Source organism: Rousettus aegyptiacus, unplaced genomic scaffold (genome assembly GCF_014176215.1).
Source record: "Rousettus aegyptiacus isolate mRouAeg1 unplaced genomic scaffold, mRouAeg1.p scaffold_m13_p_8, whole genome shotgun sequence".
In the NCBI taxonomy this organism is placed as follows: Eukaryota; Metazoa; Chordata; class Mammalia; order Chiroptera; family Pteropodidae; genus Rousettus; species Rousettus aegyptiacus.
The window spans coordinates 42,217,853-42,233,717 of NW_023416311.1; the positions used below are offsets into that span (position 1 = coordinate 42,217,853).

At 33.6% G+C, this 15,865-nt stretch overlaps 1 protein-coding gene across 6 annotated transcripts in view; it reads right to left on the reverse strand.

Annotated features, from left to right (window-relative positions):
* Positions 1-6,549: 6,549 nt before the first annotated feature.
* The window catches only part of YTHDC2 (YTH domain containing 2), a 75,853-nt gene continuing 66,537 nt past the window's right edge, over positions 6,550-15,865 (reverse strand). For 5 of the 6 annotated variants that reach the window (XM_036225262.1, XM_036225264.1, XM_036225265.1 and 2 more), the window contains 4 exons: positions 14,653-14,830; positions 10,690-10,893; positions 9,749-9,931; positions 6,550-8,531 (listed from right to left, as the gene is read on the reverse strand). In XM_036225262.1, coding sequence (XP_036081155.1) covers positions 8,451-8,531; positions 9,749-9,931; positions 10,690-10,893; positions 14,653-14,830 — 646 coding nt within the window. In that variant the 3' untranslated portion in view covers positions 6,550-8,450. The remainder of the gene's footprint in view (positions 8,532-9,748; positions 9,932-10,689; positions 10,894-14,652; positions 14,831-15,865) is intronic. The other variant, XM_036225263.1, reaches the window with a different exon arrangement.

The following is a 15,865-nucleotide window of genomic DNA, read 5'->3' on the forward strand; positions in this document are numbered from 1 at the left end:
GGATGACTTTTATTTCTTTTTCTTATCTCTTGTGGCTAGGACTTCCAATACTATATTGACTAAAAGTGGTAAAAGTGGACATTTTTATCTTGTTCCTGATCTTAAAGAAAAATCTTTTAGCCTTTCTCCATTGAGTATGATGTTAGCTATGGGTTTGTCACCTATGCCCCTTATTATTGAGGTATGTACCTTCTATTCCTACTTTGCTGAGAGTTTTTATCATAAATGGATGTTAGATTTTGTCAAATGCTTTTTCTACATCTATTGATAAATGAGATTTAGTCTTTAATTTTGTTTATTTAGTATATCACATTAATTAATTTGTAGACATTGAATCAAGTTCACATGCCAGAAATAAGTCCCATTCGATTGTGGTGTATAATCTTTCTAACATATTGTTGAATTCGCTTTGTTAATAGTTTGTTCAGGATTTCCACATCTAGTTTCATCAGTGATATTGGCTTATAATTTTTTTTTTTTTTAGTAGTGTCTTTGTCTGTTTTTTTTTTTTTTTTGGTATCAGGGTAATGTTAGCCTCAAAAGTGATTTTGGGAGCCTTCTGTCCTCTTCAATTTTTTGGAATAGTCAGAGAATAGGTATTAATTCTTTGAATGTTTGATAAAATTCGCCTGTAAAAGTCATTAGGTCCATGACTTTTGTTTGTTGGGAGTTTTTTGATAACTGATTTGTTTTGTTAGCAGTTATCAATCTGTTCAGATTTTCTTTTTCTTTCTAATTCAGCCTTAAAAGATTTTATGTTTCTCAAAATTTACCCATTTTTTTCCACATTACTCAATTCGTTGGCATATAATTATTTGTAGTATTTTCCTATAATCTTTTGTATTTCTGTTGTGTTGGTTGTCACTTCTCTTTCATTTCTGATTTTATTTGGGTCCTCTCTTTTTATATTGATGAGTCTAGCTAACGGATTATCAATTTTCTTTATCTTTTTAAAGAACCAATTTTTCATTACATTTATCTTTTCTATTGTTTTTCTTTTTTTAGACTATTTTATTTATTTCCATTCTGATCTTTATTATTTCCTTCCTTCTACTGACTTTAGGGTTTGTTCATTCTTCTTTTTTTAGTTCCTTTAGATACAAGGTTAGAATTGAGATTTTCTTGTTTTTTAAGGTAGGCCTGCATTGCTATGAATTTCTCTCTTAGAACTGCTTTGGTTGTGTCCCATAGATTTGGGTCATTGTGTTTCATTTTCATTTGTCTCAAGGTATCTTTTGATTTCTTCCTTGATGTCATTGTTAACCCACTCATTGTTTAGCACCATGTTATTTATTCTCAAGTGTTTGCGTGCTTTTCAATTTTCTTCTTGTAATCAATTTCTAGTTTCTTAGCATTATGGTTGAAGATGTGTGACAGGATTTCAGTCTTTGTAAATGCATTGAGACTTGTTTTGTGGCCTAACAGGTAGTCTAGCCTGGAATATGTTCTATGCGTACTTGAAAAGAATGTATACTCTGCTGTTTGGGGGTGTAATGTTCTAAAACTATCAATTAAATCCATCTGGTCGAATGTGTCATTTAAGTCCCCTTTTTCCTTACTGATTTTCTGTCTAACCTATCTATCGATGTCAATGAGGCTTAAAGTCCCCTACTACCACTGTATCACTGTCCATCTCTCTTTGTAGGTCTGTCAATATTTCCTTTATATATTTAGGTGCTCCTACTTTGGGTGCATAGATGTTTACAAGAGTTATCTTCTTGTTAGACTCCTCCCTTCTTTGAAATGCCCTTCTTTGTATCTTGTTTTATAGTCTATTTTGTTTGATATAAGTATTGCTACCACAGTTTTATTTTCTTTTCCATTTGCATGAACTATCTTTTTCCATCCCTTTACTTTCAGTCTGTGTGTTTTTCAATCTGAAGTATGTCTCTTGTGGGCAGCTTATTTGCAGGTCTTGTTTTTTAATCCATTCAGCTACCTTATATCTTTTAGTTGAAACTTTTTTTTTCATTTACATTTGAAGTAATTATAAATATGTAGTTATTACATTTTTAATTGGTTTTGATTATTTTTGTAGTTCTCCTCTGTTCCTTTCGTTTTCTCTCTCTTTTTCTGTATTTTGGTGTCTTTCTATAGTGTTATTTGGATTCCTTTCTCTGTATTTCTTTTATACTTCTCATAGAGTTTTGGATTGTGATTACCATGTACTTCATACATATTTTAAGTTGATGGTTGCTCAAGTTGAAAACATTATAAAATCACTATGATTTTTACTCACCCCCTCCATATTTTTGTCATTTTTCCTTTCTTTTGTGTGTGTTTGTATGCATCTCTTAATTTATTGTTGTAATTATGTAATCTTTCTACTTTTGTATTTTAACCTTTGTACTAGGCTTTATAGTTGGTTGATCCACTGTTTTTATTAAGTGTTTGCTTTTATCAGTGAGAATTTTTCTTTCCTGCATTTTCTTACTCATATTTTAGATATTTTCCTCTTAAAGAAGTGCCTTTTACATTTCTTTTCATACTGGTTTGATGGTGATGAACTCCTTTAGCTTTTTCTTGTCTGGAAAGCTCTTTATCTCTCCTTCGATTCCAAATGAATAACCTTACTGGCTAGAGCAATCTTGGTCGTAGGTCTTTGCCTTTCACTACTTTGAATATTTCATGCCAATCCCTTCCAGCCTAACAGTATACGAAGCTCCCTTGGAGGTTATCCACTGCTTTTCTCTTGCTTCCTTTAAGATTCTCTGTCTTTAACCTTTGGCATTTTAATTATGATATGTTTTAGTATGGGCCTCTTTGGGTTCATCTTGTTTGGGACTCTGTGTTTCCTGAACTTGTATGTTTACCTCCTTTACAAGGTTAAAAAAGTTTTTGGCCATTATTTCTTCAAAAAGGTTTTCAATTCTTTGCTTTCTCTCTTCTCCTTTTGGTACCGTTATGATATAAATGTTGGTATATCTGATGTCTGAGAGGCCCCTTAAACTATCCTCATTTTTGTAGATTCTTTTTTCTTATTTGCTGTTTTTATTGGGTGTTTTCTGCTACTTTCTCTTCCAAATTGCTGATTTGATCCTCTGCTTCATGTAATCTACTGTTACTTGATTCTTTCTAATATATTTTCATTTCACTTATTATATTCTTCATTTCTGACTGGTTTTTGTTTGTTTTATATCTCCATTTTTATGTTTTCTCTTTGTTGAAGTTATCACCGCATTCTTCTATTCTTTCCCTAAGTTCCTTGAGCATCCTTATAACCAGTGTTTTGATGTTCACCTCTGGTAGATTGTCTCCATTTCATTTAGTTCTTATTTTTGGACTTTTGTCCTGTCCTTTCATGTGGAACAATTTGTCTCATTTTGACTTACTCCCTATGTTTGTTTCTATATATTAGATATATCTATGTCTTCTGGTCTTGGCAGAGTGGCCTTATGTAGTGGGGCCTAGTGGCAGTCTCCCTGGTCATCTGAGCCAAGTACTCCAGGTGTATCCCTTGTGTGAGTTGTATGTGCCCTTCTATTGTATTTAAGCCTTGATTGCTGTGGGTATGTCAGTGGGTGGGATTGACCCTTAAGCTAATTGACTGAGGGCTGGCCATGACTCCATAGATGAACTGTTGTGCTGGGGTTGACCCCACAGGTTGCAAGTCACTTTAGTGAGGCTCTAGTGTCAGCCAACTCCATCCTTCAGATGTGTCATTTGTGGAGCTGGTTGAGTAGCACTCTGGTGCAGTCTGAAGCCAGCCACCAGGTATGTTGGTTCCAGAGCCTCTTGGGAGGAGCTCTGGTGCAGGTAAAGTTCACCCACTACTTGTGCCTTATTTGGGGCTATCTGGCAGGAACTACAAAGTGACCTGTGGTTGGTAGCTGTTTTGCTGGGCTTGGAGTCACTTGGGAGAAGCTGCTCTGTGAACCAAGGCTAACTGCCACTAGTTGTGGGACCCTTTGGTGGTACCACAATGTGAGCCGAGACCAGCTGCCACTTGTGCTGGGTTTGTGGCTTCTTGGTTGAAACTATATTCCAAGTCAAGACTTGCCACTGCTTATGCCAGTCTTGGAGTCATCTAATGGGATTTAAAAGGCAGTTTGGGACTGATTGGAGCTTCTGCTAGGCTTGGCATATCTTAGCAAGAGGCACAGGCCACCCCATAGCAAGCTACTATTTGTTTGGAGTTTGTAGACCTTTGAGAAATTTTAGGGGAGTCCACAGCATAAGCTGTTTGTGTGGAAAAGTCATTGGAATAGATTGGGCCAAGTGCACATGCTGGATGGGGAGAATGGTGTTAGATATTAATGGAGAGATCAGATTTGGTACCCACCTGCTCAGGGCTGGCTGAGTGGGGGAGAGTTCGACAAAGGAACAATGGCACCTGCCAGCACTTCCATTACCAGACAGCTGTCCTGAAGCCTGCCACTGCAGCCTTCACCCTGAAGCTAGTTAATTTACATTTTTCCCTTATGCGCATGGTGCTCTTTGAGCTGCCTCTCCTGAACTGGAGTTTATGAGCAAGCAGCTCTATAATTGGGCTCTTTAAGACTTGCATTGTCTAGGCCTCCAACAGTCCTCCATCTCACTCAGACATAATCCTTGCTGATTTTCACAGACGGATGTTTGGGGTACTCTTCTTCCTGGCACTGAACCTCTGGGTTGAAGAGCCCAGTGTAGGGCTGGAAGCCCTCACTCCTCAGTGGGGGCAACTCCATAGCTGAGCTATCCCTCACAATTATTAATCACCACACTGTGGGTGTGGGAACTGTCCATTCCTCATCTCTGCCCCTCTTACCAGTCTCAATGTGGCTTCTTCTTTATCTATCCTTAGTTATGGTACTTTAGTTCAGTTTGTTTTCAGGTGGTTCTCAATGATGGTTGTTCTATAATTTAGCTGTAATTGTGACACAGTTGACCAGAAGTCCAGAAATAAACTGATATGCATGACAACTTGGATCAATTTCAAAGGCATTATGCTGAGTGAAAGAAGCTAGTCTCAAAAAGTTATATACTGTATGGTTCCATTTATATGATATTTTCAAAAGGAGAAAACTAGAATTTCAGAGAACAAATCAATGAGTGTCAGGTGTTAGAGATAAGAGGAGGATATAACTACAAAAGAAAAGCATTAAGAAATTTGGGGATGTTAGAAAGGTGTCTTGATTGTGGTGAGTTACATAAATTTGAACATGTGTTAAAATTCATAGAGCTGTACATCTTCAAAAAAAGTTAATTCTGAGTTATGTTTTAAAGAAAACTTTACAGTAAACCTAACACTAAATGGTAAAAACTAGTTGGCCACATAGATATTCTAAGAGCATTCCAAACAGAGTGAACAACTAAAACAAGTCTCTGAGGATGTTATATTCAAGAAGTAGTGAGGTCAACATAGCTAAAGTAGAATGAGTAGAAGAGAGGTCAGAAATATAATTGTGGACCAGATTAGGTAAAGTGTTTATGCCATTATAAGGACTTTGGCTTTTAGTGAAATGGGGAGCCTTTGCAGGGTTTTGGGCAGCAAAGTAATATTAACTAATTTAATGTCTTAAAAGGATTATTGATTTCTGTTTTGAAAATAATTGGTGGCATCAAGGAGAGGCAGAAGAGAGAAGATATCTTAGGCAGCTATTTCAATAACCCAGGTGAGAATGATAGTGGCTCAGTCCAGAGTGGCTGTGACAGTTGTGGTGAGAAACAGCTGAGTCTAGAAATATTTTGAAGGTAGACCCAAGAAAACTTTCTGATGATTGGACTAGGAGAAGGAAAGCCATCAAAGATGCCTCCAAGTTTTCTTGCATCAGTTCGAAAGAGGACAAACAGCTCTGGTGGAATAGTTGTGAGGAAACAATAGTAGTTCAATTCTGAATATGAAGAAGTTTGAGATTTTAATATACTGCCAAGTAGGAATTTTACATTTGGCTGAAAAGACCGAGGTACATTCAGTGGCACTGGGCATATAGACACTGCGTGATCCTTTGGGTAGAGTGCAATTATTGACAGTGAAGATTTGTACTATCGGAAGCTCACTCAGACTGGAATATGTAGTAACTTGTGAGTTACATGTTTAGTTACAATATTTTTGCCCTGGTGTTGATTCAGGGGTGAAGTTCATTTGACTTACTCTTCAAGACTTTCTCTGTTTCAGGATATAAGATTTTAAATGGTGAAGAATGAGTCTCTGAGGATGAATTCTTAAATGAGTGTCTCTTCTTGAAATATTCATTTGAGATTGTTTTTTTCCTCATTGCCTATGTTTGCTGTAACTGGTAGAATGAAGCTGACTTATTCAGCTGATACAATGCCAAGTTACCATAATGCAGTGTCCTGACTGAGAAAAGAGGTGGATGCCTACATATTTTATTAAAAGTCAAAATACTTTATAGTAAAATATATGTCTTGAGGTTTTTTCCATCCCCCTATCATGCTGAGGCAATTATTTTTTTTCAAGGTGGAGGTAATGATATGAAACCATCACCTTCTATATCAATTTGGTATTCTTCAAGGTTCTTAAAATTTATTAATATCTCAAGTAAGGGATATTGCTGATTGTTGTTATCTTAGTACTATTATATAGCATCAGAAATAACAAGATATAAATAACTTAACAGAATTTCATTTAATACGTATATTTGAAGTTCATCTCTTCCAAAAAAACATTTTAATTACATTCAAGTTGTATTCATTTTAAATATCAACAAACTCATCATTTACATACAGTGCTAGATATTAGAAAACATGGCAATTAAAACAAGTTTTATTTTTAAAAGTCCTTAACTTCCAAATTTAGAACACCATGAACTGCTAAATGTATACCTAAACAAAATGTATACATTATCAGAAAAACACAAGTTGTTCTAATAGGATAAGAACTGTAATATACATATGGTGGAACATAATTCACATAGGTTCGATTTATTGGTATGTCTCAAAGTATAAAATAAACAAATTTTTAAAAACCCAATAACTACAAATTCAGGCAAAAATCACAGTGACATTCAAACTAATGCACCAACATATAATGCCAGAGGAAAATAGAAGGGTTCTAAAGATTTTATGCTGACCTGTGATTTTTTTCACTTCTTTGTTCTCAAATCCAGAAGCAGTCTTGGAGTTTTCTTTTTGTCTTTATATTAAATTTATGTTGGTTTTTTGTTATATAGCAATGACCCAAACGTATCATGAGAAGTGCTATCAAACCTGTTCTTTTTAGAGCTCAGTAACCAAGACACTTCTTTCTTTTTCGCCTGTACTTCTATTTCCTTTCAAAAAGCCTCTTAGGAAACTTTATAGATAATGGAGCTCGAACCAAATAATTCTGGAATGACAAAGAAATGGAGAATTGGTGCTAACGCAGGTTTACAAAAATCTACCCCATCATTTATTATGCCATAAGGTGGGGGTAGGGGGGAGAGAGGAAGGGAGAGAGCGAGCACCGTGTGCGCGAGAGTGAGAGATCATATGCAAAAGCCTAAGCAAGTTAAAAGATACTGGTGGACTTTTGCTTGGAAGCATACAGCAACCAAGTTAGCAATGTCGAGCATTTTCCGTAACTTGTATAACTTGTTTCAATTTTAACTTGCCTAAATTAAGTTTCCCTAGACAAAACAAAAAGTCATAATTACTGTGCTCATATAAGAGATGTGTGACAGTTGTAATATGGGAGGAAGAAAGAGGTATGGTATACATCAGGTTAAAAGAGGCAGAACCAGGAGGAAAACAAAGCACTGAATCCCATCTGATCACAGACAGGGAGGAAGTTTGCCTTTCTTCAGATTTTACTGCATTTCATAATGGCAGAAAAAGAAGATCCTTCCTGTTCTCCCCTAAACATATCTCAGGTTAAAAATGGCAGAATAAATAGACCTTAATCAGCTCACACTATTTTTAAAAGGAACATTTTTTAATTTGGCTGTTTGTTTTTGTTCGCTTGTTTGTTTTTTAATGATAAATCTTAAGAGTTGACTCTTCCAAAATGGTGCGCAGACATACTGTTATATTCAGGCCTTTCTTTAAAGTAAACTCATTTTGCATTAAAAAATCATCAATAAGAATTATAATTAAATTATAATTATAATCTAAACAAATGAAATGTTCAGCTTCAAATTAAGTATACTTAAAATAACTATAGTTGTGTCAAATAATGAAACTACTACTATTTTATTCAATTATAAATATACAATTAACAAATATTACATAATCATTCCCTAGGATCATTATAAAATTAAAATAATCCTTTTCTCTTTTATATGAAGATGGTGGTTCTAAAGCAACATTCTAAACCAGAAAAGCCCATTCATAACACACAACCCCATCTAAGTTTTTGAAAGTCAGTGCATTCAGTGGTTATAAATAGTCATGACATTCTTTCATAGCTAAGAGTTTTAGAACGATTTAAAAAAAATAAAAAAAAGAAAAGATAAATAACCTGAAAGACACCCTTAATGATCACAAATACTGCCAGTATTCAAAGTCAAAGTATGGTATAACCTGAGTGTCAGTCAATCAGTTGTGGTTTTTTCTCCCAATGGAAGCCGTTCCCATAACTGGAGCAATTGTTCCCCAACCTGAGGTTCTAGTTCCTAGATAAATCAAAAGTCAGAATAAATATAAAAAGAACTGGATGGATTTTTTTAAAATTACCAATACCTACACTGATAAATATGTAAGAAAATCACTTTTAATTTCATTTTTCTGCCAAAATGTGTTAAAATTATATGGTATGCTTGCTCCAATTTTTTGCATTAAGATTTATAAACTTGACTTCCAAACTTCAAGATTGCAGTTAAACTGCAAATATCTGTGATAATGAGATAAGAGATTTCTGTGGACTTCTTCTGGAATTTTTTTGTATCTGGAAATAATGAATTTTATTTCTAATGGAGATTTAGCAAAAGCACTCAGCTTGAACATCAAAACGTTTACTATGAAACCTAGCATATTAGATATTTTGTTTTGTTTTTCCAAGAAACTATCTTAGGTGACTATATAATATTCTTATTTTAGGTATTAGATTTTAAAAGTATTATAAAATAAAAATGAAAAAATTCTTATACAACTGAAAAGAATGTCATTTATATTCCTCTTGACATGATGTACATGTAAAAAGAATCCAAACATTCTTCATATGGTGATCGGAAGTGAGTCACACTGGTTCGTATAAATTATTAACTGTGTGACTTTAGGCAGATTAATTTCTCCAAGTCTCTTTTATCCTAAATAAAATTGAGCTAATAACTCATTATATGCATTAAGTTAAATTAACTCATATAAAGCAGCTAGCAAAATAGTCCATATATATGTTAATTTTCATCACCCTACCTAGTTTAAAATGTATGTCCACAGTATCATGAAGGCAAAGTAAGATGTAATAGAAATAAAACAAGCCACAAAAGTACAAAAAGGTTATCATTTATATTAAATAATTAGTTAAAGCCATAAAGGAATCAGATACTGTTATCCTTAGAGTTTAGTAAAATTACCTCAGAGTGACACTTGGTTTTGATCATACTTTAGTTTAGTTATTAATAAGGCAATAGGAGCCTACATGAAGTAACTTAAGAAAGATTTTATATATGCAATGACAGAGAGAAGCCAAGTTTACAAAATGAGCTCTGCTAGAGACATTTGCAAAGAGACTTTTACTAGCTCTTTTACAAACTTGAACCACCATCTCCCGTGTACATGTGGAAAATACAATAAGTATTCCTACATTTGCTCTTCAAATAAATCAATGAATAATAGCAGAACAAAACAAAAATGAAGAAGAAGAAGAAAAATATTATATGCCATTGTATACCTGCCCATCTCTGCTTATCTGAACTTTCTTGTTATCATTCCAAGGATTGAGTAAATGGTGTGCAAACTGAAAGGGAAGACTTTCTTTTCGTATCCACTCCACCTTAAATACTCCTCCTAGTCCAGCTGAGCCCCAGTCCTGGCTCTTCTCCCTTCCTATCTCAGAAGACATCCTAGAAAATCCCTGTGGGTAAAATGAGGGGATAAGGGTGAAGATGATGGCATTAAAATGTCTGAATTCGATTTATCTGAGAAGCAGTTTTTTTAAGGTAAAAATGTAATATAAGAATAATACATAACTAACAAAAACAAAAAAAATAAGCTACTTAATTGTTTTTTTATAAAAAGATATATTAGCAAATTTTAGAGAAAAGATTGATTCAAGCCTTCTAATATAATTACAAATCTGAACATATTTTCTAAATATATCAATAGTTCTAAATCCACATTTAGTCCATGATAAATGGATACAGTCTAACCTCTATGTTTTTACTTCTAAAAATTATAACATCAAATAATAAATTCATTATTTTGTAAATTCAGATACACATCAAGTCAAGATCACTTAAGAAAAACACTCAGTTTCTTGATTGTCAGTACTAACTTCTTTGGCCTATTTAAGAAAACATTTTACCAAAAAGTCAAGCTTCTCATTTAAATCTACCTGAGAAATGGTAAATCTAAAGTTGTCTTCTTACAAGGAGAAACTGTTTATGTCTAAAGGTTCTGGTAAAATAAGGAAAAACAAAGGGATCCTTATTTATCATTCCCTTGAAAAGATGCAATATAACCCTATTCTTAGACAAGCAAAATGAATTCTTGCATTCCAGTGCAATAAAAAGCCAGGGTTTGTGGTGGTGGTGGTGGTGGTGGTGGTGTTTTATTTCTATGATGAAACCTGCAGCCCGAACAACCCCATTTCACTGTTTCAAGACGGCTCACCTGGAAATGTCCAGATCCTTGAACAGAAAATACCAAGTAAACCATGCTGCTTTCCCAAAAGGCTCGATTTAGCTTCCGCTCATTACTAGGGGTTGTAGACCAGATGCCCTTCTGCTGAGAAATTTCAAGGTTTCTCAAATTGCTACTCTTCATTATGAAGTATCGAATAGGCATGTTTGGTCTTGGTGAAGGAGATTTTGAACCCTATAAAAGAATGCATAAATTCTTGAAAGGTAATTTGACCTTTGTAAATCAACAGGCTCCATTAAATAACATCTTCATAAACATAAACAAAAATATTTTACCAAATATTCAACAAATGCAAATAGCTCCATCATTCTTGAAAATCTACACAGGCTCAATCAAAATGATGTTAAAAGTCAAACTAGTACTCAATGTCAGAACATTCAAAATACCTTATAAAGAAAGGATCCTGGATTACCAACTTTGGATTCATACTCCAAGTATACTTTGAGAAAAAATTTTAATAAACTTCAAAGTCTAAAAACTTCACTAGCTATAAGGGAAATGTGAACCAAACCCACAATGCTACCACCTTACATCTGTTATAATGGCTATCATCAACAGGACAAGTAATAACAAGTGCTGGAGAGGTTGTGGGGGAAAAGGAACCCTCATACACTGTTGCTGGGACTGCAAATTGGTATAGTCACTATGGAAAACAGCATGGTGTTTCCTTGAAAAACTAAGAATAGAATTACCATGTGACCCGGCAATCTATCCTCTGGGTATTTACCCAAAAAAACTTGAAAACATTTATCCACAAAGATGTATGTACCCCAATGTTCACAGCAGCATTATTCACGATGGCCAAGACATGGAAACAAATGAAATGTCCTTTGACAGATGATGAGATAAAGAAGATGTGGTACATATATACAATAAAATATTACTCAGCCATAAGAAAAGATGAAATACTGCCATTAGTGACAACATGGATGGATCTTGAGATTATCATGCTAAGCAAAATAAGTCAGAGAGAAAAAGTTGAGAACCATATGATTTTACTCATATGTGGGATATAAAACTGAAAGCAACAAACAATCAAAGTCTTATGGATACGGACAGTGGACTAGTGGTTAGCAGAAGGAGGAGTACACAGAGGAGGTAGAGAGGGGTAATGGGGGTCAAATGTTTGGTGATGCAAGGAAATTTTACTTTGGGTGATGAACACACAATGCAATATACATGTGACATATTAAATTATATGCTTGAAACCTATAAAATTTTATTAATGTCACCCCAATAATTTTAATTAAAAAAAAAATAATTGAAAACATATGTCCACAAAAAAAGCCTGTGCATGAATGTTCATAGCAGCATTATCCATAATAATAAAAAAACAGAACCAACCCAGATGTCTACCGATGAATGGATAAAGAAAATTTGGTATATTCATGTGTTACGAACTAAATTATGTCTTCCTCAAAATTCATATGTTGAGTCCCTAATCCTCAATATGAATGTGTTTGAGGATAGGGCCTTTAGGGTAGTAATTAGGTTAAATGACACCATAAGGGTGGAACCCTAATCCTACAGGGTTGGTATCCTTATAAGAAGAAGAGACATCAGAGCTCTCTCTTTCAGTGCATGTGCAGAAAAGAGGTTACACAAGGACAACAGCAAAAAGGCAGCTGCCTACAAGCCAGGCAGAGAGGTCTCACCACAAACCAACCCTTACAGCACCTTGATCTTGGACTTCTGGCCTACATAGCTGCAAGAAAATGAATTTCTGTTAAGCTATCCAGTCTTTGGTATTTTGTATGACAGCCTGAGTAACTAATAGACCATGCAAAGGAATATTATTCATCTATAAAAAGGAATTAAGTGATGATGCATGCTATGACATGAATGAACCTTGAAAATATTATGTTAAGTGAAAGGAGCGAGACAGTAAAGGCTATGTATTATATGACTATATAAGTCTATTAAGATAAAATGTCCAGAACAGGAAGGTCCATAGAGACAGAAGGTGGTTTAGTGGTTGCCAGGAGATGGAGAAAGAGGGTAACTGAGAAATATGCAATTGCTTTTTGGAGTGATGAAAATTTTCCAAATTAAATAGTGGTGATTGTTGCACAATATTGTAAATATAATTTTGGAAAACCACATAATTATACTGTAAAATGATTTAAAATGGTGAACTTTATGTGAATTTTATTTCGTTAAAAAATTTTTTTTAATTCTTCCTCCCTGCCCCCCACCAAAAAAAAAAGAAAAAACATTAACTGATTTTAAGTCTTACTATAAAGTTACTATTAGGTACTATAATTAAGTCACTGTAGCATTGGCAAAAAGAGAAGTATGCAGATCAATGAGAAAGAATAGAGTCCAAAAAAGGAACACATATTTAGGGTCAACTGATTTTTGGCAAAGGTGCCAAGGTAATTCAATAGAAAAAGAATAATTTTTTCAGCAAATGGTGCTGGAATAATTACATACAGGTAAATACCAAAAAAAAAAAAAAAATGATCCCTGACCTATAAATAAAAATTAACTTGGAATAGATTATATATCTAAATGTAAGAGCTCCAACTTTAAAATTTCTAAAAGAAAACACAGGAGAAAATCTCTGTAATCTTGGGCTAGACAAAGATTTCTTAGGACACAAAAAAATATGAACCATAATAGAAAAAAAAACCAGATTAAATCAAAATAGAAAAAAAATAGAATAAATGGCTTTGTCAAAATTAAAAATATTTATTCATCAAAAGACACTTAGGAAAATAAAAATGTAAGCACAAACTATTAGAAAAAATTTGCAAAATACATATAATTAATACTTGTATCCAGAATGTATTAAAAACTCTTACTACTAAGTAAAGAAAATAACCAATAAACAACCTAAAGAAGTTGAACAAAAATTTGAACAGATATTTCACCAAAGAAGATGGAGGAATGGTAAATAAGATCATGAAATGATGCTCATTAGTCACTGGGGTAATGCAAATTAAAATTACAAGGGGATATCACTCTATACCCATTACAAGGGATAAAATAAAAAATACTAATAATATCAAGTATCATCAAGAATATGGAGTAAATGGAACTCTCATAGATTAAACCCATAATACCCTCAAAAATGAATTTTAAAAGTAAAATAAATTAGTCACAATAAACTACATAAATGATTTTATTTATAGAAAATTCCAGGAAAGGCAAAACTTTAGGGTCAGAGACCAGTCCAATGGTTGCCAAGAGCCAGGAGGGAGGGACTTTCGGTACATGACTGTGGTATGGTTACATGATAATATCCATTTGTCAAAATGCACTGAATTGTGCAGTTTAAATTGGCGAATTCTTTTCTGTATAAACTATATCTTATTAAAGATATTTTTTTTAAAAAAACCTAAAACTTAAAAAAGAAAATCTGCAAAAACATTTTTTTCCTCTTATTTAACAAATGTTTCAGCAGACATTTTTCACCACAACACAACATGCAGTTAAATAACCCTAATCAAATACTCAGGTACTAACAATGCAGGGAAGTAAAAGTAAACATATTCTAAACATTTGAAATCATTCATATTACAAGTTTTTTGAAAGTTACATAGTTCTCAGTTCCTTATCAACACTTCCTATCTTCTAACCCCATCCTGTCTTGTCTTGTAACCACTGAAGAAATTAATTAATAATTGAAAGAAATTATTATTTTCTATTCTAAAATTATAAACCAAAATTCAAATAAGCTTATTATTTGTTTTAAAATAAAGTTCTAAAGATACCATTAGTTTTAAAGCACCTTAAGATGGTAATAAATAGAAAAATTTGGCAGGCAGAAGAATTAACAAATTTACTCAGGTGTCTCAAGTTTGCAAGCTTCAAATATGTACCTAGAACAGAGGCCATAACTAGTTACTGAAAAGATTTGGTTTACAATTTTATTTAGATAAAAATATGCTACAAATCTGTTCCTTGCTACATCAGCTTTAAATACTCTACCTTTCCTGAGGATGGAGGAGAAGGACTAGCACACGGACTTGGGTAACTACTGCTATCTGTAGATTTCACAGAAGATTGATCTGATCGGTCATCAGTGCTTCGTTTAGGATGTAAAATTCCTCTATCTTTGTACTTCTGAGGTGGATGTAGTGCTGGAGATGGAGATTTCATCAACACTCTTAAGTAAGAAAGAAGAATCAAAGATCAGTTATATATAAGTTCACGGTACAAAGCAGATGCCATTTCAAACCAAAGTTTCAATGACTTTATGATTGATAGAATATCATTTAAAAAGGGAATTTCATTCTTCTATTTGTTTAGAAATTAAGAAACAGCTGGATTACTAGGACAAAAAAATAGGTAAAAATACATTTAAAACAATCTACAGTCTTTAACTTAATATTAACAATTACTCAAGTATTATTTCCCTTACACAATTCCTAACCTCTTTTATGATGGCATAGGAGAGGTCTTCAACAATTATATTTTATATCGCTATTTAATGTCTTTTAATATTACAATATATTTAAATACACCTATACTAATTGCCCTTACTAGAATATAACCCACTCCATTTCCCTTCCAGTTTCAAGAATATCTTAGAGCCAAGTAAAATATATTTTAAAAGCATACTAAAAATTACAGTATGATAAAGTAAGTATAATGCTGCACTAGATTCAGGAGAGAAGATTTCTAGGATAGTATTAAATTTACACCTAACTATGTATGTGATCCTGGGCAAGTCTCTTAATTTATCTGAGCTTAAAAAGTATATGTCTTTGTTAAACAATCAGACATTAAAAAAAAAAAAAAAACCCTATTTCCTAAAGTTGTACAATATAAGTTCACAGCACAACCAGTAAAATATTCTTGCCAAAACATTGCATCTAAACAAACATTGAGCACTAACTACTAGTTTACATGAAATACTTAAGGTATAGCAATATATCATGCAAGGAAGAAACAAAAGAGACAAATCCAGAATGTGGTTCATTAAGCACTCAATATTGTCGACAGATTCTGTGACTTTAAGTGAAGTGATGTATAATGAAACCAATTTTACCATAGGCTGATTGATATAAACAAGAGTTAAGCCCCTATGGCATCTCATCAACATTATAACAAAACCACTTTGAATGAAATGGCATTATTCGAGGACTTGCTATACATCTCAGGGTACCACTGATCTAGTTTCTTCAAAAAAAGTCAACAG